The 20,224-nt window shown below is 49.1% G+C and overlaps 2 protein-coding genes and 1 long non-coding RNA gene across 3 annotated transcripts in view; 2 read left to right on the plus strand and 1 right to left on the minus strand.

The window, feature by feature from the left end:
• ATP8B1 (ATPase phospholipid transporting 8B1) overlaps nt 1-20,224 on the minus strand; it is a 145,045-nt gene that overhangs the window by 18,550 nt on the left and 106,271 nt on the right. The window contains exons 21-23 of the mRNA XM_073343620.1: nt 13,728-13,860; nt 6,020-6,311; nt 5,484-5,707 (exon numbers count right to left, since the gene is read on the minus strand). Of these exons, the coding sequence (XP_073199721.1) occupies nt 5,484-5,707; nt 6,020-6,311; nt 13,728-13,860 (649 nt within the window). The remainder of the gene's footprint in view (nt 1-5,483; nt 5,708-6,019; nt 6,312-13,727; nt 13,861-20,224) is intronic.
• LOC140911164 (uncharacterized) lies at nt 7,810-12,736 on the plus strand. The gene is made up of 2 exons (XR_012158845.1): nt 7,810-7,867; nt 9,948-12,736. It is a non-coding gene; the product is annotated as an uncharacterized lncRNA (long non-coding RNA).
• Nucleotides 7,861-12,736, plus strand: LOC140911163 (endogenous retrovirus group K member 21 Gag polyprotein-like). The gene is made up of 2 exons (XM_073343621.1): nt 7,861-10,000; nt 11,356-12,736. Exon 1 carries the CDS (start codon nt 7,893-7,895, stop codon nt 9,480-9,482), a length of 1,590 nt encoding a protein of 529 aa, XP_073199722.1. The 5' UTR covers nt 7,861-7,892; the 3' UTR covers nt 9,483-10,000; nt 11,356-12,736.

Genomic DNA, 20,224 nt, shown 5'->3' on the forward strand with positions numbered 1-20,224 from the left:
TAGCACCCTGTACTGAAAATGTGTCAAGCTGTAAAACAAAGGAAACGTCTGTGGGCCGGATGTATAGTCACATGAAAATAGGCGTCCTGTAGGTCGAGGGCTGAAAACCAGTCACCCTGCTCAAGCGCTGGGATTATGGTGGTGTGGGTAACCATTTTGAACTTTTGCTTTTTGATAAATTTGTTGAGCTGCCTGAGGTCGAAGATCGGTTGCCATCCCCCGGTTTTCTTTTTTGTTAAGAAATAATGAGAACAAAACCCCTTCCCTCTGTGTCGTTTGGGCACAAGTTCCACTGCTCCCAATAGAAAGAGAGGTTGTACTTCTTGGATGAGCAGTTGCTCATGAGAGGGGTCCCTGAAGAGGCACGGGGAGGGTGGGGGAGTGGGTAGGAAGCAAGGATAAGAAAGGTATCGAATAGCCAGTTGTGACTACCTCTATAACCCACTTGTCGGTGGTAACGTTCTGCCTTTGATGGGAGAATGGTCACAGACGGTGTCCAAAAATAGGGACATGTGGTGTGAGCGCTGAAGTGGGAACATTGTTTTCTAAACCCTCAACCAAGGCTTCAAATCTGCTTATTAGTCGGAGGGGGTTGAGACGCCGAGGAATTGGGACGGTGATGCTGGTATCTGGGTCTCTAGCATTGTTGCTGTTGCTCATGTAATCTATGGAATTGCTGGGTATATGCAGGGTAGTGTGGATGCTGGTAGGATTTGTTGCAGAAGGGAAGATCTTCAATGGTATTCTGGACCTCTCGAGGAAAGGAAGAGGAGGATAGCCAGGAACCTTGGCGCATGACCACTGCTGGAGCAGTGTATCTTGCTGCAGTGTTGGCTGCATCGAGGGCGGCTTGAAGAGCGGTACATGAGATGATTTATCCCTTGGAAACTAGAGCTGTGAATTGTTGTTTCTTTTCTTCCAGAATGTCATCAATGAAGTCCATGAATTTGTTGTAATTTTTGTGGTCATATTTTGCCAGAACGGCAGTATAATTAGCAATGCGAAATTGTAACATGGAAGATGCATATACTTTACGTCCAAGCAGATCTAATCGCTTACTGTCCTTGTTGGATGGGGTGGAGTGGGGAAATTGGTGTTTTGTCTTTTGGTTGACTGCATCTACTCACAGCGAGTTTGGTGCTGGATGAGTGAAAAGGAATTCAGAGCGCTTGGAAGGGATGAAGTACTTGCGGTCCGCTCCTTTACAGGTAGGTAGGCTTGCAGCAGGGGTCTGCCAGATGGCCTTAGCAGGTTCCAAAAGGGCTGTGTTGATCGGTAAGGCAATCCTAGAAGAAGAAGAGGGCTGCAGGATGTCCGTTAACTCATGCTGCTGTTCAGGAACCTCCTCCAAGTTAATTCTTAACTGACTGGCAACTCTTTTCAAAAGGTCTTTACATTTTGAGAAATCATCAGAAGTTGTGGGGGGGGGAAGTAAGGCTTCATCAGGCGTAACAACTGGGTCTACTGGGTTTGAGGCAGGTTGTGACTGATCCTGCAGTTGTGATGGTGCTGCCTGGTGTCTTACGTCAGTGGAAGGTTCGTCAGCGGCAGGTTCGTCAGCTGGCAGTGCTGGACAGGTGTCGTGGTTGGTAGAGGTGACATAGCAAGTGTGGGCTCAAGGATAAGATGCCCATGGGGCCCAATATTGCCACTGTGGTGGGGAAGGGCATAGGTGGTGCTATCCAGGAATTTACACACCACGGGGCAGGAGCCTGAGAGTAGGATGAGATAATTTTTCTATTACCTCTATTGATTGGGGTCTGAGGATGGGAGATTTGATATGGTGAAAATTCCCCCTGCAGTCCAGCTTCCTCATCACTGGAGGAAGGCTGTCCGGACCCTGACTGAGCATTTGGAGAGAAGTAGGCATTGAGTAGAGGTGACTGCAAGATAGGTGATACCAGCAGGTCTGTAAATTCACTCTGTAAATTGCAGTGCTGGAGCTCCTCTGTGAGGTGAGGGCTGCGCAAGAGGAATCTGCTGTGAAGAAAAGTTCCTCTGCACCAGTGTCCCAAGCATTGTTTCACTGCCGGCCAGCTCAGCGGGTGTCGGTGCCGGGAAAGCAACAACAGCCTGCGGGGGTGTCAGGCATGTCAGCATGTGTCGGCACTGCTTCCGTCATGGTGCCGAACAGTGCCATATGAGAGGCAGGCAACTGGAAGCCTGAAGCCTTGGCACCGGAGCTTCACAGTCCTGCCGCAGCCGCAGGCAGGTTTCACCTGGCGCCGGAGGAGCCTGGCATGTCACAAGTGCTGCGCCGGGGAAGCGCCGGGAGGGAGGTTGTAGACCTGCCCCTCGTCAGGTTTACATTTGAACGGCTGGGTCCCCTCCTCAACGTAGCGAAGTCGACCCAAGAACTGACCCAGAGGATCAAATTCATCAGGGCAGTGCTGGACTCCGTTCAGGCACAGACCCTCCTACCAAACTCCCATTTCCAAGCTATCACGGGCATCATTCAAGGCCTTCGGTGATTCCCGACTTTAACAGCAAGGGGATGCCCGAGTCTCCTCGGCCACATGGCTTCCTGTACATACGTGGCCTGGCACTCCAGGATCCAGTTCCAGCCATTACAAGTGTAGCTCACCTCAGTCTACAGCCCAGGGTGCAACAGCCTGAATTGGGTGATCAGTGTCTTGGAGCGGGTCCTCACCTCCCTCCACTGGTGGTTCGACCCCCGAGTGGTGTGCAGGGGTAGTCCCCTTCCACAGCCCCCATCCTTCCTTGTCCCTTGTCATGGATGTGTCAGCTACGGGGTGGGGAGCACATCTGGGGAACCTTCAGACTCAGGGCCTGTGGTCTCGGGCCGAGCTCTCCCTCCATATCAACATCAGGGAGCTGATGGCGGTACGCCTTGTTTGCCAAACCTTTCAGGCACAACTGCAATGTTGCTGTGTGGTGGTTTTCACGGACAACACCATGGCCATGTTCTACATCAACAAGCAAGGGGGGGCCCTTTCGTCCCCTTTCTGCCAGGAAGCCATTTGGCTGTGGGAATTCTGCATAGCCCGCTCCGTTCACCTGGTCACATCCTTTCTTCCTAGGATCCAGAACATGCTGGCAGACCGCCTCAGCAGGTCCTTCCACTCACAGAAGTGGTCTCTCTGACTAGATGTAGTCCACCCCATCTTCCAAAGGTGGGGGTTTCCCCAGGTCGACCTGTTCGCCACCCACAGCAACAGGAAGAGCCAGCGTTCTGTTCCTTCCAGGGTTGCAGCCCAGGCTCCCTCACGGATGCATTCCTGCTTCCTTGGTCTGGTCACCTGCTCTATGCCTTTCCTCTGTTCCCTCTTGTGCACAAAGTCCTGCTCAAGATCCACAGTGACGGGGCGAGAGTGATTCTGGTAGCTCCAGTGTGGCCTTGCCAGCACTGGTACACCATGCTGCTAGAGTTGCTGGTGGATGATCCAGTCATGTTGCCTCTTCTCCCCGACCAGCTAACTCAGAACCTCAGTCGCCTCTGTCATCCTGACCTATGGTCCCTCCACCTCACGGCTTGGAAGCTGCATGGCTGAACCCCACGGAGCTTCTGTGTTTGGACCCAGTAAGAAAGGTCCTGCTGGGCAGCAGGAAGCCACGTACCTGGCAAAGTGGAAAAGGTTTTCATATTGGTGTGACCAGAGCCGCACACCCCCCGCTCCAAGCTCTGGTGCCCCTCATTTTGGAGTACCTCTTGCACCTGACACAACAAGGCCTGGCGGCGTCCTCCATGAGGATTCACCTTGCTGCCATCTCAGCCTTCCACCCGGGCGCGTCTGGCCACTCTGTCTTTGCCAACCTAATGGTTGGTCGCTTTCTCAAGACTGTCTCTATCCTCAGATCTGGCAGCCTATCCCTACATGGGACCTTAACCTGATCCTTTCAAGGCTCATGGGGCCCCTCTTCGAACCGCTGGCCACATGCTCCCTCCTGTATCTTTCCTGGAAGACAGCTTTCCTGGTCGCCATTACGTCAGCAAGATGCGTCTCCGAGCTGAAGGCCCTCACCTCGGAACCGCCTTACACGGTCTTCCACAGGGATAAGGTTCAATGCAGACTGCACCCAGCCTTTCTCCCCAAGGTGGTGTTGGCCTTTCACACCAGCCAGGACATTTTCCTGCCTGTCTTTTACCCGAAACCTCATGCTGCATTCCCTCAATGTCCACAGAGCCCTAGTTTCCTACATAGAGCGCACCAAGCCATTCAGGAAATCGACCCAGCTATTCGTTGCGGTGGTGGACTGGATGAAAGGCCTCCCGGTCTCCTCTCAAGGAATATCCTCCTGGATCACATCCTTCATCCACACTTGCTATGAGCAGGCCAGGGTGCCGACCCTAGCTCTTACTGCGCACTCCACTAGGGCCCAAGCCTCATCAGCGGCATTCCTGGTCCAGTATGCAGGGCAGTGACTTGGTTCTCGGTGCATACCTTTGCCTTGCACTACACCATCATCCGGCATGGCTTTCGGTAGAGCAGTGCTACAATCAACATTCCTTAACTCTGACCCCACCACCTAGGTAAAGCTTGGGAGTCACCTAATTGGAATCGATATGAGCAAGCACTCGAAGGAGAAAAAACAGATACTCACCTTTGTAACTGTTGTTCTTCGAGATGTGTTGCTCATATCTATTCCAAACCTGCCCCCCTTCCCCTCTGTTGGAGTAACCGGCAGGAAGGAACTGAAGGAGCACTGGGTCAGCAGGGTCATATGTTGAGCACCATGGAGATGCCACTCTAGGGGACTCCACAGCTGACCTGACGGATGCTGATAGGGGAAAATCTTTCTAATGGCTGTGCACGCGGTGTGCACCTAATTGGAATGGATATGAGCAACACATCTCGCAGAACAACAAAGGTGAGTAACCGTTTTTTCCACAGTAATAGCTTTTTCAACAGTTCTGGCTACTAACATGCATTCCCAAGCTATTAATTGTTTAGAAAAATAGAACCAAAATTCTCTAAAGTCTGGGACAAAAATATCTTATTAGATAAAACTTGCAAAGCCCAAGTTGTGCTGCAGCTAGTTGACCCTTCCGGGCCTTTTAAAGAGGGTAGAGGGGATGGGGTATTTCACAAATAACTAAACTGAGAGACTGAGATTACCAGACGACGTGGTGGGAGAGAAACAACGTTCATGGTTCAGTCATGCTATTGATTTCCAGCTTTATGTTGTAACAGCCAAGTGTACATGGAATTCTTATTATTTACTATATCCATATTTTTTTCTGCACACATGATAAACTACTTTGATGAGAAAAAAGTTAAATTAGCGAAGATTAAGATACCAATAGCACTATAGCTGGAGGTTAACAGCTTTCCAAGGCATGAGTAATAGAGTAAGTATGAATTCCACCACAGTGATACGAAAGGCTCAAACATGAAAGGCTGCTTCCTTTAATGCTGTTCACTTAAATTACATCATCACTTAATACGATGTAATGTCTCCATTATTTTGTTTTGGCAAAAAGTAAGTTTATCTAGTTCATGTTAGAAAAGCACTTCTCTTACCTGGGCAGAATAGCCATTGAAGAACGAGTACCAGAAGTGTACTAGCGTAAATGCAAAGTTTTTGTAGAAGAAATATCGTAGGAACTTGCACATCCTTATATAGGACCATCGGCCATGAACTAATAGTAATCTTTGCAGGTATCTGAATTGTCCAAAAGAATAGTCACTCGACATGACTGCTTGCATGCCTTCTTGTCCACTAATTCCAACACCAATATGAGCAGCTACATTAAATAAAAAAACAAAAAGAAAGAGCACCACGTTGAATAAGCAAGGTTTTATTAAAACAAGATATATTATTCAACAAATAAAGATGCACAGTAACGCTCCAGCTTATAGAATCATTTAACAATTCCCATTCTCTACTGTAAATTTCTCCGGACCCAAATTATTCTTTATGTATCTAAACAGCTACTTCAATTATTAAAAAGACTGCTTGAACTTGGGGAAAATAGCACTTTCTAATAAAGTGATGCAAGACCTTCAAAAGCAAAAACAAAAAACAAATAGCCAGTGAAGTTTTATAGATGACTTACTTTTGATCATGTTTACATCATTGGCACCATCCCCAATAGCCAAAGTTATAGCTTTCTTATATTTCTTCACCAGCTCCACCACCATGGCCTTCTGTTTGGGAGTTACGCGGCAGCAGATCACAGCACTGCACTCGCATGCCAAGTCTACAAAGTTTCTTTGTTGCTGTTCTTTGTTAACATCAGCTCTCCTTTTACTCTGACTTTGCTTTTCTCTCTCTTCCGCTGTTCTGGGAAATTTCAGTTTTAGAAGTTTCTTCTTCTTCTTCTTCTTCTTTTCTAAAAGGATTTCATTCTGGATAATCAAAGAGAAAGTAATTATTGTCCTTTCTTCGCTATTTAAAGATAGAGTGTTCTAAGGACTGCTCTCATAACATTTTTAAAGTCTGAAATACCTTGACTCTCAGCTGCATTATGTGCACTTTTGTAATACCACCCGAATAAAACTTCTCTGAAGAAAAAGGGGACAGTGAATGTGGTAGGTTTTGGTAGAACTTCTTATATTGTAATACGTCTTGCAGAAACTAATGGAAAAAATCCTTTTTCTATCTTCAGCCAATTCGTTTTGAAGAATAATATTAGTTTCTGTGGTATAAAGGTGGTTTTTTTTGCGGGGGGTGGGGGGGGGGGGATGGAAAATGTGATCACCCAGAACACCAAGCTGTCATCATCAAATGCAGTGATTTGTACTGGTGAAGTTACTAAAAATTCTGAGCTCCCTCTGAAGCCTAATATTAGCAAGACAGTGAAGCTCATCATTTCAGGTATAACCTTTGGGTTTTGATTTATGTTATCCAGTTGAGACACAGATTTATACATGGATTAATAGTCACTTCTAAACCGAATAATTTTAGATTTGTTATTTGCTCATCTATCTCCTCCCACTCTGGTTTATATAGAATTCTGCCAATAGGATTCTCACCAATACTTGGATTGCCAACCCGTCACTTCTTTACTGAAAGTCCTTCAGTGTTTTCTGAACTCTTAAAACATTAGACCACAGTACAAGGTACCATATGAGCTTCCTTTTATTCCTGACACTTTGTTCACACTTTTGCTCTCAAACATACCCTCTGCAGTGGGTCCCCAGTATACGTCGGGGTTGTGTTCTTGAAAAGGGCCATGAATACTGAAATGACAAATCTAAGTATGTCAGCAGTGGCGTAGGCAGGAGGGGACACTTGGGTGGGCGCCAGGGTGGACAAGTAATGATGGGGGGGCGGAGGGGTAGGAGCGATCTGGCAGCTTCTCCCCCCCTCCAGCGCCCTTGGGGGGAGGGGGAGAGAGAGAAACAAATGATAGATGCTCTGGCCAGGGGCTCCCAGAAAAATGGGGGGGTCCCCGTAAAAATGTGTGCCCCCTGTACCTCCACACTCTCCGCTGAAGGGTTAATGTCTAGCTATTCCACCTGGAAGCAGGCGGGGCACACCCTGACTGTTTCCTAGGAGCAATGCACACATTGCTCTATCCAAGGACAAGGGCTAGATATGAACCCTGAGAACTTGATTGTTTGGACAGCAACTGTGGGAGGTTTCTTTAGCCTGGGCTCAAGGCCTGAGAACCAGGTTTGTAGTAGTTAGAGGATGGTAATTAAGCATATGAATTAACGTCATACATTCCTTTGTGTAGCAGTGTGTAATGCTTAGGGGGAGAAATATAATAAAAGGAGAAGGTGGAAGGCAGGGGGGGGGAGAACAGCCCATCTCCGCTGACCAGCCTGCTTGCTTGCATAAAGCTGTGTTCTGTCTCATCACTGAACCACAACAACTGGCGCCCAAACGTGGGGCCCTCAGCACTCACCTCGCCCGGCAAGGGTTTCAGACACGTCACTCATCCACTTCGTGGATCCCGGTGAGTATTTTTCATTGTGGTAAGTATGGGAAGCTCCCTCTCTGCTTTGCAAGTGCAACACCGTAATGAGCTGCAGTATTTGCTGCGTAAGGCTCAGCATGACTGCCCGGCTCGAGAACTCACTCTCCTGCTACAGGAGGTGCGTGCCAAGTGCCCGTGGTATCCTGAAGCTGGAAGCCTTAAGCTAGCGGACTGGGAGCGATTGGGCCAGACATTGCACAAAGAGCCTCGGGCACCCGTGCAGGCTTTACATGCCTGGCACCTCTGCCGCGACGTGGTACAGCGTGTCGCCTCGGACAGACCCTCCCTCGCGAGGCTGGTGCTCTCGCCGCCCCCGTCCGCCCCTGCAGCCATCCCCCCTCCTGGCGATGCGACACAGCGTTTCGCCTCGGAAAGGCCCTCTCCAGCCCCAACAGAGGAGCTGCCGATCCTGCCACCCCCGTCCGCTCCTGCAGCCATCCCTCCCCCTGCTTCGCCCCCAGTGCCTCTATTACCACCGCCTCCCTGGCCTTCCCCACCGGAGCCGGTGTGTGATCACCCTCCCCCCATGGGGCCCCCCGGAGAGTCATCTGCATCTGCTCAGAAGCTTTCGCTGGTGCAACAAATGGTTCACGCAGCGAAAGCTCGATCAGATCTTACAGCAGAGGAGCTGGCTGATCTGGTCTCCGTTTGCCCGGTGACCTGGCAGAATGATGACCAGGGCAACCCTGTGGGCACCTGGACCACTCTGCCATACTCGGTGGTTAGAGAGGTAAAGAAAGCAATTCGTGAATTTGGCCTGACTAGCACCTTTGTGCGTGGTCTCATTGAAGGGATGGGTGCTGGGTACTCCCTAATCCCTGAGGATTGGAAAACGCTGCTGCGCATGATGTTGTCACCCAGTCAGTATGTTATTTGGCTTAGTGAGTATCGGCAGATGGCAGAACGCCAAGCCCAGGTATATAGAGAGCAAGGTATCATTTATGAGCATTTGGCAGGGGAGGGCCAGTTTGCTACTATTGGGATGCAGTCTCAACTCCCTCAGGCCGTCTTCCCCATTATCTCCACCTGTGCCCAGCATGCTTTCAAGAAGGTCCCGGATTCAGGCAAGCCTACCAAAAGCTTTGTCAGTATCCGTCAGGGTGCCTTAGAGTCCTTTTTGGATTTTACCAACAGATTGCAGGAGGCTATCCTCCGACAGGTGGATAACACTGAGGCAGCTCACGAGCTCCTGTTAAAATTGGCAGTTGAAAATGCAAATGAGGATTGCCGCCGTGCTCTCCAGGCAGCACAAGTCTCTGGTATTTTAGAGCTCTCAGACATGCTGCGGGCGTGCCAGAACATTGGCACACAAGCCCACAAGGCTGGAGTTCTGGCTGCCGCCCTCAGAAAAACCGGGAAGGAGGGGAAGCGTTGTTACCGCTGTGGAAAGGAGGGTCATTTTCAGCGGGAGTGCCGCTCATTTAAGGCACCAGCCCGACCCTCAAAGAAGTGCCCCAAGTGTGGGAAAGGTTATCACTGGGCTAATCAGTGTCGTAGAGGGTCGGGAAACCGCGCGACGGGTCCCCCCCGAACCCAGGGCCAAACGGGGGTGTTTCCTACTCAGGCAATCGCTCCTCTGCCTTGGAATCCGTAGACTCTATGAGGGCAGCGACTGCTGGAAGTGCAGGGCTTGATTTGATCATGCAGGAGGACACTGACTTTCGGCTGCCAGGGGAGGTCTGTGCCATACCTACACAGGTGACGGGACCTCTCCCTGCCGGCTTTGTAGGTCTTGTTCTCCCTCGCTCACATGCTGGGAAACAGGGCTTTTTTGTCATTCCAGGGGTCATTGATGCTGATTACACTGGCATTATTAAGGTTCAGGTGTGGACTCATCTTCCACAGTCGCTCCCGCGTGGACGGTCAATTGCACAATTGATTTTAGTCCCCTATCAGGTGCCAGCTGCCGAGGATCGAACTCGGGGTGGAGGAGGCTTTGGATCGACGTTGTCTCACTCGCCGTCTCACAGCGCGTCTTCTCCACTTGTTGCTCTGACAATGTCAGTCCGCCCCTCGAAACCTCAGTTAACACTTCTCTTAAATGATGTTCCTTTTACAGGGCTGGTGGACACTGGAGCTGATGTTACAGTGATTCGTGATCTGGAGTGGCCGGTTAGTTGGCCAACGGTTCCTTCTAAAGAGTTGTGGGGGATTGGGGGTAGCAAACCCGGGCGCCAAAGTTTGTCTTGGGTCACGGTCTCTAAACCAGGAGGCCATGCCCTTGCTACAATCCGCCCTTTTGTGCTCCCTGTCCACCTCAATATTTGGGGCCGTGATTTACTTACAAAGTTAGACACCACCCTCGATATTAACATCTGATGGCTCTCCCCACCGAGGTGTAGTCACTTATCAGTTGGGTGACCCCCCTCGTTGGCATTCTCGTTTTACACTGCCTCAGCGTTCTGCACAGCGTTCAGAATTGGCTGCTGTTATTTTGGCCTTTCAACTTTTTACTGATTGTCCCTTTAATTTAATTGTGGATACCCATTATGTTTATCAGGTAATTGATCATTTACCCCTTGCCCTCATTACCCCTCAGGTTGATGCAGACCTCCTTCGCCTGTTTTTGTCTTTACAGCACCTTCTTGCCACTCGTCATTTCCCTTACTTTGTTGCTCATATTCGCAGTCATACCCCTCTGCCTGGGCCACTCACTGAGGGCAATGCACGCGCCGATCGCGCGTTGCGTGGTCAGGTAAATTCCCTTTTTTCTGACCCCATTGAAAGCCATGCCTTTTTTCATCAGTCTGCCTCTGTTTTGGCCCGGCAGTTTCACATTCCTGCTGATCATGCACGTTCCATTGTTCGTTCCTGCCCCCACTGTGCTGCTGCTGCTCCTACCTTTTCTTATGCCATTAACCCCCGAGGTACCGCAGCAAATCAGCTGTGGCAAATGGATGTTACTCATGTACCACAATTCCGCCCCTATTCATTTTTACATGTTTCTGTTGATACTTATTCAGGTTTCCTTTGGGCAACCCCACAACGTGGGGAAGCCACTAACAAAGTTATTCACCATTTGCTGGCCTGCTTTTCTGTTATGGGTCGCCCTTGCCAAGTTAAAACAGATAATGCCCCAGCCTACTGCTCTGCAGCCCTCTCCACCTTTTGTGCCCGCTGGGACGTCCGTCTTAAACACGGAATCCCTTATAATTCCACGGGCCAAGCCATTGTTGAACGTGCCAATCGCACACTCAAAACCTTGCTAGATAAACAATTAAAACAAGGGGAGCTGCGTCTCCGAACCTTAGGAGACATTCAACAACAGATGTATATTCTCTTGTTTACTTTAAATAATTTAACACTGAATGCAGATCAGCAGACCCCTGCGGATCGGCATTTTCACAAATCTGAGGTACTGGAAAGACCGCGTGTCTTTTACCGTCAGCTGCCCGATCCACAGTGGCTGGGCCCAGCACCTCTAATCACTTGGAGTCGGGGATATGCTGCTGTGTCTCTCCCTGCAGGACTGTTGTGGGTTCCAGCCCGGTGCGTGCGACCAGCACTTAAACAACATGGCATGGCACCAGGGGCTGTCGAATCCCATACCAGAGTTTCAGCTGACCTTGGAGGAGACCGCGTTGCCCCCCGAGTCGACAACGGCGGGACGGAAACGGAGGAGGCGTAACGTCCCAAGCCAGCCCGTGACAGGGGGAGCAGTAAAAGCATTGGTCGCCACGGCTCAACGAAAACTGGCAGCAGATCAGCAGCCAGAAACTCCTAAGACTTTGTTTGTGGCGATTCTCGCCCAAATCACTGCTAATTCTGTGATGATTGTGTGCCTTTTGTGCCTGCTATTTTCTGTAGGGGTTGGCTCGGAAGCGCCTCCCCCGTTACAAGCCCGAAGGAGAATAAGATACTGCTCTTTGCTTATGCTAATCTTTTCTCCCAGTACTTTAGCATGGCTAATTGGGGCCCGGCCAACTATATTCTGCCTCGCACGGCTATATCCCTTCACACACCGTACCCTGCCGGGGCTCACAATGTCACCTGTGCGTGTGTAGTTAACTGCACTAGTACAAAGGTGCCATTGGGCTGTCAAAAAATTTCTCAATCCCTTTTAAATTGTTCCCATGCTGTTAATGTTTCATATAATTATGGCCATATCATCCTACCATCAGGATGGGTTTTTACTTGTGGTTCATGCACCTTTAATTATATTCCTGCAAATTTAAGTGATGGCACCCTTTGCTGTCTTAGTAGAATGATATTTAGATTGCCTTTTGCTGGTTATAATTGTAGTAAAAGAAGTGTACCCCTTTTAGATGATTATATTGCAGATGTTAAGCTTTTGGTTATTTTGTGTTTGTAATCATTGGGCTTATTTTTTGTTGTTGCTGTGTACAATGTATTCCTGCCTTGTTAAGACTTTGTAAAATTTTGCCCTGGAAAGCTCCCCAGGTTATGTCCTTGTCTGTCTGGGAGTTAAATAGCATGACAAAACAAATTGGCGGCTACCATGAGATGGCCAACTTCAATAAACAAAAAAGGGGAGATGAAGGGTTAATGTCTAGCTATTCCACCTGGAAGCAGGCGGGGCACACCCTGACTGTTTCCTAGGAGCAATGCACACATTGCTCTATCCAAGGACAAGGGCTAGATATGAACCCTGAGAACTTGATTGTTTGGACAGCAACTGTGGGAGGTTTCTTTAGCCTGGGCTCAAGGCCTGAGAACCAGGTTTGTAGTAGTTAGAGGATGGTAATTAAGCATATGAATTAACGTCATACATTCCTTTGTGTAGCAGTGTGTAATGCTTAGGGGGAGAAATATAATAAAAGGAGAAGGTGGAAGGCAGGGGGGGCAGAACAGCCCATCTCCGCTGACCAGCCTGCTTGCTTGCATAAAGCTGTGTTCTGTCTCATCACTGAACCGCCACACTCCGCACCACCACCACCCTGATGCGCGGGGCTTGACCTGCTCTGCCTGGGACTCCTGCCAGGGAGTGAGATTGGGGCATGGGGGCTTGTCCTGCTATGTCCAACAGGGGAGCAGGAGCGGGGACTTGCCCTACTCCGCCCGACATGGGAGCCTGGCGCTCCTTCCAGGGATCGATGTCTGGGGCTTCCCCACTCTGCCCGGAGCTCCTGCCGGGGAGCAGGGATGGGGGCTTGTCCCGCTCCTCCCGGTGCTCCTGCCGGAGAGTGGGGTTGTGGGGCAGGGGCTTGCCCTGCTCCAGAGCTCCAGACGGGGAGCTGTGTCGAGACACAGGGGCTTGCCCCGCTCCGGTGCTCCAGCATATACCTTGTTTGAAACCTATAGTACAGTACTGCAAATGACGGATATGCAGATCGGGCCCGATGTGAATCGGAACAAGTTCCCCTATTGATGAGTAACAGATATGCGAAACAACAGATAATGGGGAGACATATACCGGGGACCTCCTGTATTTCAATCATGAAGTAATGCCTGCTGTCTGTTCAGAGCGCATTGGGGCTTGAAAGATCTAATTTTGCATCTTTCTGGTTCTTCTTTAGCTCTAGACTTTCAGAGTCCCTTGATTACGAATAATTCTAACATTAGATTGTTCTTTTTACAGAAGATTCTTTTTTGCTTTGATGGTTAAAGTGGATAGATTATGAGAGATATTTTATTGCTTTATCTATTACCTTTTCAAAGACTAGTTCTATAGTTTGGCATTTTATAGATGGAGGAAACTGAGGCAGAGAGGTTAAATATCTTTCATCTGGTGCTTCAGGGTAGCAATCAAGTGAATGAAGGAGTAGTTAACGATAAGGAACATAAGATTCCAATTTACAGCACTATTAGCCTTTGACCTGTTATGTATCCCAGAAAATTCCCCAAATTGAAGTAAGGGAAAAGTCTGCTTTATACGTACCAGCCAGGAACCAGTGATTATTAAAGCACGATTTCTACCAGATTGAAAGAATGGCTCATTCGTTCTTTGAGAGGAGTTTATATCTGATCCAGCTTTGTTATTCTGGTTTTCCAACCTTGTTTGAAGAAGAGCACTGGAAAATGAATGCAGAGTTTTAATGTAGGTCATCTAAAAACTACAAATACTGCCTATAATTTTTACAGTTACTACTGTAGTGGGCCTATCTATGGGAAACCTAAAGGTAAACTTCAAACCAAGCTAAGTGTGAACTGGTCAGTACTTGGATGGGCCATCTGCAAGAAAGATACTCACCCTGTGCAGTAACAGACGTTCTTCGAGATGAGCGTCCCTGTGGGTGCTCCACTTCAGGTCAAGGTGCGTCCCAGCGCCTTTGATCAGAGATTTCTACAGCAGTACCCCTACGGGCTGCAGATGCGCTGTGCCTGCCACTTGAGCTGCCAGTGTTTAATAGCGCGTGCACAGCCCGGGCTCCTCAGTTCCCTCTCTACAACGGAGTGCGTTACGAATTACGAAGTAGAGGGGAGGAGGGTGGGTAGTGGAGCACCCACAGGGACACTCATCTCAAAGAACGTCAGTTACTGCACAGGGTGAATAACCTCCTCTGAGAGAGAGAGAGAGAGAGAGAGAGAGAGATGTCCCTGTGGGTGCTCCACTTCAGGTGGCTGAAAAGCAGTATCCCTTAGGATGCTTGGGACTTCAGACGAGAAGGACAAGGAGGCTGCTGACAAGACAGCTCTACCCATTCTGGTGTCGGACGCTGCAGTGTGGATGAGAGCGTAGTGATTGGTGAAGGTAAGGTTCGATGCCCAGGTAGCTGCCTTGCATATGTCAGACAGTGGAACATTACAGAGAAAGGCTGTGGAGGTGGAGACAGCTCTGGTAGAGTGTGTCCTAATCGATGTAGGAGGGCCCATTTGCCTGAGTTGGTAACAAAGGCATATGCAATCAGCAATCCAGTTGGAAAGTCTCTGTGTAGAGATAGCATTTCCCTGTGAGCGCTGAGTAGAGGAGACAAAAAGTCTGGGGGGTTTTCTAAACAGTTTTGTTCTTTCCAGGTAAAAGGATAATGCTCTGTGAACATCAAGAGCGTGCATTGCTGTTTCAAAGGCATTAGCGTGAGGTTTGGGGGAAAATGTTGGGAGGTGTATAGGCTCATTGAGGTGAAAGGAAGAGTGTATCTTAGGTAAGAACTTTGGATGCGTGAGGCATGTGACCTTTTCGCGGAAGAATGTAGTATACGGAGGGTCTGCCATAAGCACCCCCATTTCTCCTACTCGTCTGGCAGATGTGATTGCTATGAGGAAGGTGGTCTTCATGGATAGGTGGAGAAGGGAGCAGTTAGCCATCGGTTCAAAGGGTTTATCCATCAGGGCTTTGAGGACTAGGTGTAAATCCCAAGGTGCAGCAGGTGGTTTCACGTCTGGGTATAACGTCTGGATACTCTTCAGGAAACTTTTGGTGACTGGATGGGCACAGACCATAACATTGGTGGAAGGCGGTGACTGCTGTGAGGTGGACCTTGAGTGAGCTCATAGAGAGAGGCCAGATGTTTTAAGGTGTAACAGGTAATCCAGTATCAGTGGGAGTGAAGCAGAAACTGGAGAGGTAAGTTTGTCAGTGCACCAAGATGTGAACCATTTCCATTTTGCAGGTAGGTAGTATGCGTGTTGTGTGTTCTGCTGTGTAGCAAGACAGTGAGCACTTGGTCCAAATATGTTAACTCCGCATTAGAGAACCATTGATCAGCCAGGCCCTCAGGTGGAGATGATGTACGTCAGGGTGAATTAGTTGTCCCCGGCGTTGTGATAGGAGGTTGCTGAGTGGGGGAAGAGGAATGGGTGGCTTGACCGACATGCGCAGGAGGAAGGAGTACCATGGTTGTCTGGGCCATGCTGGGGCTATGAGAATGATGTTGGCTCTGTCTGTTCGTATCTTCTGAATTACTCTGTGCAATAGAGGCACTGGTGGGAATGCATACATAAGAGTTTCGGTCCATGGGAGCATAAAGGCATCTCCCTGTGAGTGTTTCCCCAGGCCTACTCTGGAGCAGAATGTCGGGCATTTTTTGTTTGTTGCTGTGCAAATAGATCCAGTTGGGGATAATCCCAGGTCTGGAAGATGTTGGAAAGAATGGTGTTGCTGAGTTCCCACTTGTGCTTTATGGGGAATGATCGGCTGAGCTCGTTTGTGGTGGTATTCTGAGAACCTGGCAAGTATGAGGAGGAGATATGGATGTTGTGTTGAAGGCACCAGTTCCAAAGTTTTACCACCTCTGTGCAGAAGGAGTGTGACCAGGCTCCCCCCGGTCTGTTGACATAAAACATGCACATGATGTTGTTGGTCATGATTCGACTTCAGCGGTTTTGGATGATGGGAAGGAAATGGAGGCAGGCATTGCATACGGCCCTGAGCTCGAGCAAATTTATGTGAAGCTGGGTTTCCGAAGCGGCCCAGAGACCCTGAGTGGTGTGGTGGCCCATGTGTGCTCCCCATTCTGTGAGGGATGCATCTGTGATGATGGAAATTGAAGGGGGATCTTGTCAGAAGGGAATCCCAATGCAGAAGTTGATGGGAGAGGTCCACCACAGAACTGAGTCCTTGACTTTCTGGGACATAGTTAGTAACTTGTTTAGCCTATGCAAATTTGACAGAGCCAGAAGAGTATCCAGAAGTCACCTACTACAGGACAGGCCCAACAAAGATAATAACAGAACGCCACTAGCCATTACCTTCAGCCCCCAACTAAAACCTCTCCAATGCATCATCAAGGATCTACAACCTATCCTGAGGGACGACCCATCACCCTCACAAATCTTGGGAAACAGGCCAGTCGTTGCCTACAGACAGCCCCCCAACCTGAAGCAAATACTCACCAGCAACCACACAACCGAACCACTAACCCAGGAACCTATCCTTGCAACAAAGCCCGTTGCCAACTGTGCCCACATATCTATTCAGGGGACACCATCACAGGGCCTAATAACATCAGCCACACTATCAGAGGCTCGTTCACCTGCACATCCACCAATGTGATATATGCCATCATGTGCCAGCAATGCCCCTTTGCCATGTACATTGGTCAAACTGGACAGTCTCTACGTAAAAGAATTGGACACAAATCAGATGTCAAGACTTATAACATTCATAAACCAGTCAGAGAACACTTCAATCTCTCTGGTCACTCGATCTCAGACCTAAAGGTCACAATATTACAACAAAGAGACTTCAAAAACAGACTCCAACGAGAGACTGCTGAATTGGAATTAATTTGCAAACTGGATACAATTAACTTGGGCTTGAATAGAGACTGGGAGTGGATGTGTCATTACACAAAGTAAAACTATTTCCCCATGTTTATTCCCCCCCCCCCTCGCCACTGTTCCTCAGACGTTCCTGTTAACTGCTGGAAATGGCCCACCTTGATTATCACTACAAAAGGTTTTCTCACCCCCGCTCCCCCGGCTCTCCTGCTGGTAACAGCTCATCTTAAGTGATCACTCACCTTACAGTGTGTATGATAACACCCATTTTTTCATGTTCTGTGCGTATATAAATCTCCTCACTGTATTTTCCACTGAATGCATCCGATGAAGTGAGCTGTAGCTCACGAAAGCTTATGCTCAGATAAATTGGTTAGTCTCTAAGGTGCCACCAGTACTCCTTTTCTTTTTGCTTGTTTGGATTGTATACCATGGCTAGCCAACCCTGAAGGCATCGCATGTACAGGTGAGCATTTGCGACCACAAATGTGCAAGCGGCCATATATCCTAATAGCTGTAGGGAGTCTCAGACTGTAGTCTGTGGGCTGGCACGTATCTGGGTAATAAGGTTGCCCATTGTCTGGAATCTGTCCTGGGGAAGAGATGCAAGACCAGTGGTAGAATCGAGGTGGGTGCCGATGAAGTCGATTTGTTGGGTAGATTGTAAGGTAGATTTATTTTTGTTTATTTGCAGGCCCAAGGTGCGGAAGCAGTGAAGGGTTGCAAGAGTTGCGTGGTTCACTTCTAACTGTGTGCGAGACTTGAGGAGACAATTGTCCAGGTAAGGAAATATGAGGATCCCTTTTTGTCCTGTGATGTGCTATTACAACTGCTAGCATCTTGGAGAAGACACGTGGTGTGGTGGAGAGGCCAAATGGAAGGACTCTGTATTGGTAGTGTTGCGCTCCCAGAGCAAACCTGAGAAAACGTCAATGGGCAGGGTGGATAGAGACATGGAAATATGCGTCTTGGAGTCGAGGGCTGAAAACCAATCTCCTTGCTCCAGTGTCGGAATTATCATTGGGAGAGTAACCATCCGGAATTTCTGTTTCTTGACGAACTTGTTCAAACGTCAAAGATCGAGGATAGGGCGCCAACTGCTGTTTTTCTTTTCTGTCAAGAAGTAGTGGGAGTAAAACCCTTTCCCTCTGTGTTGAGGGGGTACCTCCTCTATTACTCCGAGACGTATGAGGTGTTGTACCTCCTGACAGAGCAATTGTTCGTGAGAGGGGTCCCTGAAGAGGGATGGGATGGAAGGGTGGGTAGTAGGTAAGGAGAGGAAGGGGATGGCATAACCCAATCTGATAATTTCCAGGACCCATCTGTCTGTAGTGATGGTTTTCCAGTTGGCCAGGAACGGATGCAAACAGTGTCCAAAGAAATGGTTGGTTGGAGTTGGCGCTGGAGATGGTGCGAGGTTTTCTATACCCTCAATCAAGACTTCAGATTTGTTTATTTGGGTTAGGAGGGTGGGTCGCTGTTTGCGGAGGGAGACGTTGTTGGTTCCTGGGCCTATGTCGTTGTTGTGTACCATATTGTCTTAAAGGTGGATGTTGCACAAAGGTATGGTAACACGGTTGTTGGTATAGCTGATATGTATATTGTCTCTTCTTTGAGGCAGGTGTTTGGATGCCTAACGATCGGAGTGTGGCACGTGAGTCCTTCATGGAGTGAAGGACTTCATTGGTCGTAGAGGAGAAGAGCTTATCTCCATTGAAGGGGAGATCTTCAACCGTAATCTGTATCTGCTTCGAAAAGGAGGAAAAAGCAAACCATGAGGCCTGCTGCATGACGATGGCCATGGCTGCGGATCTGGCCGCTGCGTCCACAGCACCGAGGGTGGCTTGAAGAGCTGCCCAGGAGATCAATTGGCCCTTGGACACCACTGCTTTAAACTGTTGTAGTTTATCCTTCGACATGTCATCAATAAATTGCATTACCGTAGCATAATTTTTGTGGTCATATTTTGCTAAGAGCACCAATCTAAATTGCATAGTTCACCAATCTAAATTGCGAAGTGGAAGAAGAATACACTTTGCGGCCGAAGAAGTCCAGTCTCCTGTTATCTTTTTCCGATGGAGTGGATTGGAAGTGTTGGTATTTGTTTTTCTGATTGGCTGCATCGACCACTAGCAAATTAGATGATGGGTGCATAAATAGAAACTCAGAACCCTTAGATGGGACAAAATATTTGCAGTCCAGTCTCTTGCTAGTGGGTGTTATTGTGACTGGGGTCTGCCAAATAGTTTTTGCAGGTTCCATAATGGCCCCATTAATTGGTAGGGCTATTTTGGAGGAGGTCGTAGCTTGCAGGATGTCTGTAAGCTCGTGGTGTGTTTCAGGTACCTCCTCCAGGGTAATCTTGAGCTCTTCCGCTACTCTCTGAAACAACTCTTGAAAATGAGCGAGCTCATCAGTAGGGGGAGGTAGTGGGGGTTCCATGGCGTCTTGTGGTATTATCGCCGTAGAGGTGGTGTGTGGGACAGTGTCCTCTGTAGGTGTGGCGGCCACTTCAGGTCTTATCTGGGTGTCAGTGTAAGCCAGCAGTGGGGAAGGTCTGACAGCCCATGGAACACCTGAGTGTGGTTTGGTGTCGGTCCATGGACCGCAGTGTGGCCACTGCTCCGGGTAGCCATACCACTGTGGATAGCCATGAGGATATTGAGATCATGCTGTAATGCGTCTCCCAGTTGTAGGTAACTGAATCTGGGGAGAGTATTGAGAGGAAAACATCTGTTCATCGTATTCCTCTTCCTCCCACACTTCATTGGAGGGGCTTGAAGTGGTAGGGGAGTACTGATAGTAGGGTGCTAAAGGTCTCGTGATAGACTGGTGCTGAGAAGAGGAGACTCAGGAGCACGGGACACCCTTAATTCCTCTGGCTGTAAAAACTGCGGTGGAGCTGACTGACCAGGAGTTGTTGCTGGTGTAGCTGGTGGAGGCAGAGTCTGCTGGGGCATCTGCTGGCGCATCAAAGGGTGTCCCGGAGGTGGAAGCTGGCTCAGCGGAGTAGGTGCCCCTGAGGCCGGCACTCTAAGGGAGGCTGGAGACTGCAGGAGGCTCGGTGCCAAGAGCGGCGGCTGCAAAAGCGGCGCTACATGATCAAAGGATGGTGCCGCAGCCGCCGCTTGTATTCTCGGCACTGTGGCAGCTCTCGGCACCATAATGACAGAGGTGGCTGAGGGAGAGCTGAAAGAGGCGGACAATTGAAAGCCC

The sequence above is a fragment of the Lepidochelys kempii genome, chromosome 5 (assembly GCF_965140265.1).
Source record: "Lepidochelys kempii isolate rLepKem1 chromosome 5, rLepKem1.hap2, whole genome shotgun sequence".
Lineage (NCBI taxonomy): Eukaryota > Metazoa > Chordata > Testudines > Cheloniidae > Lepidochelys > Lepidochelys kempii.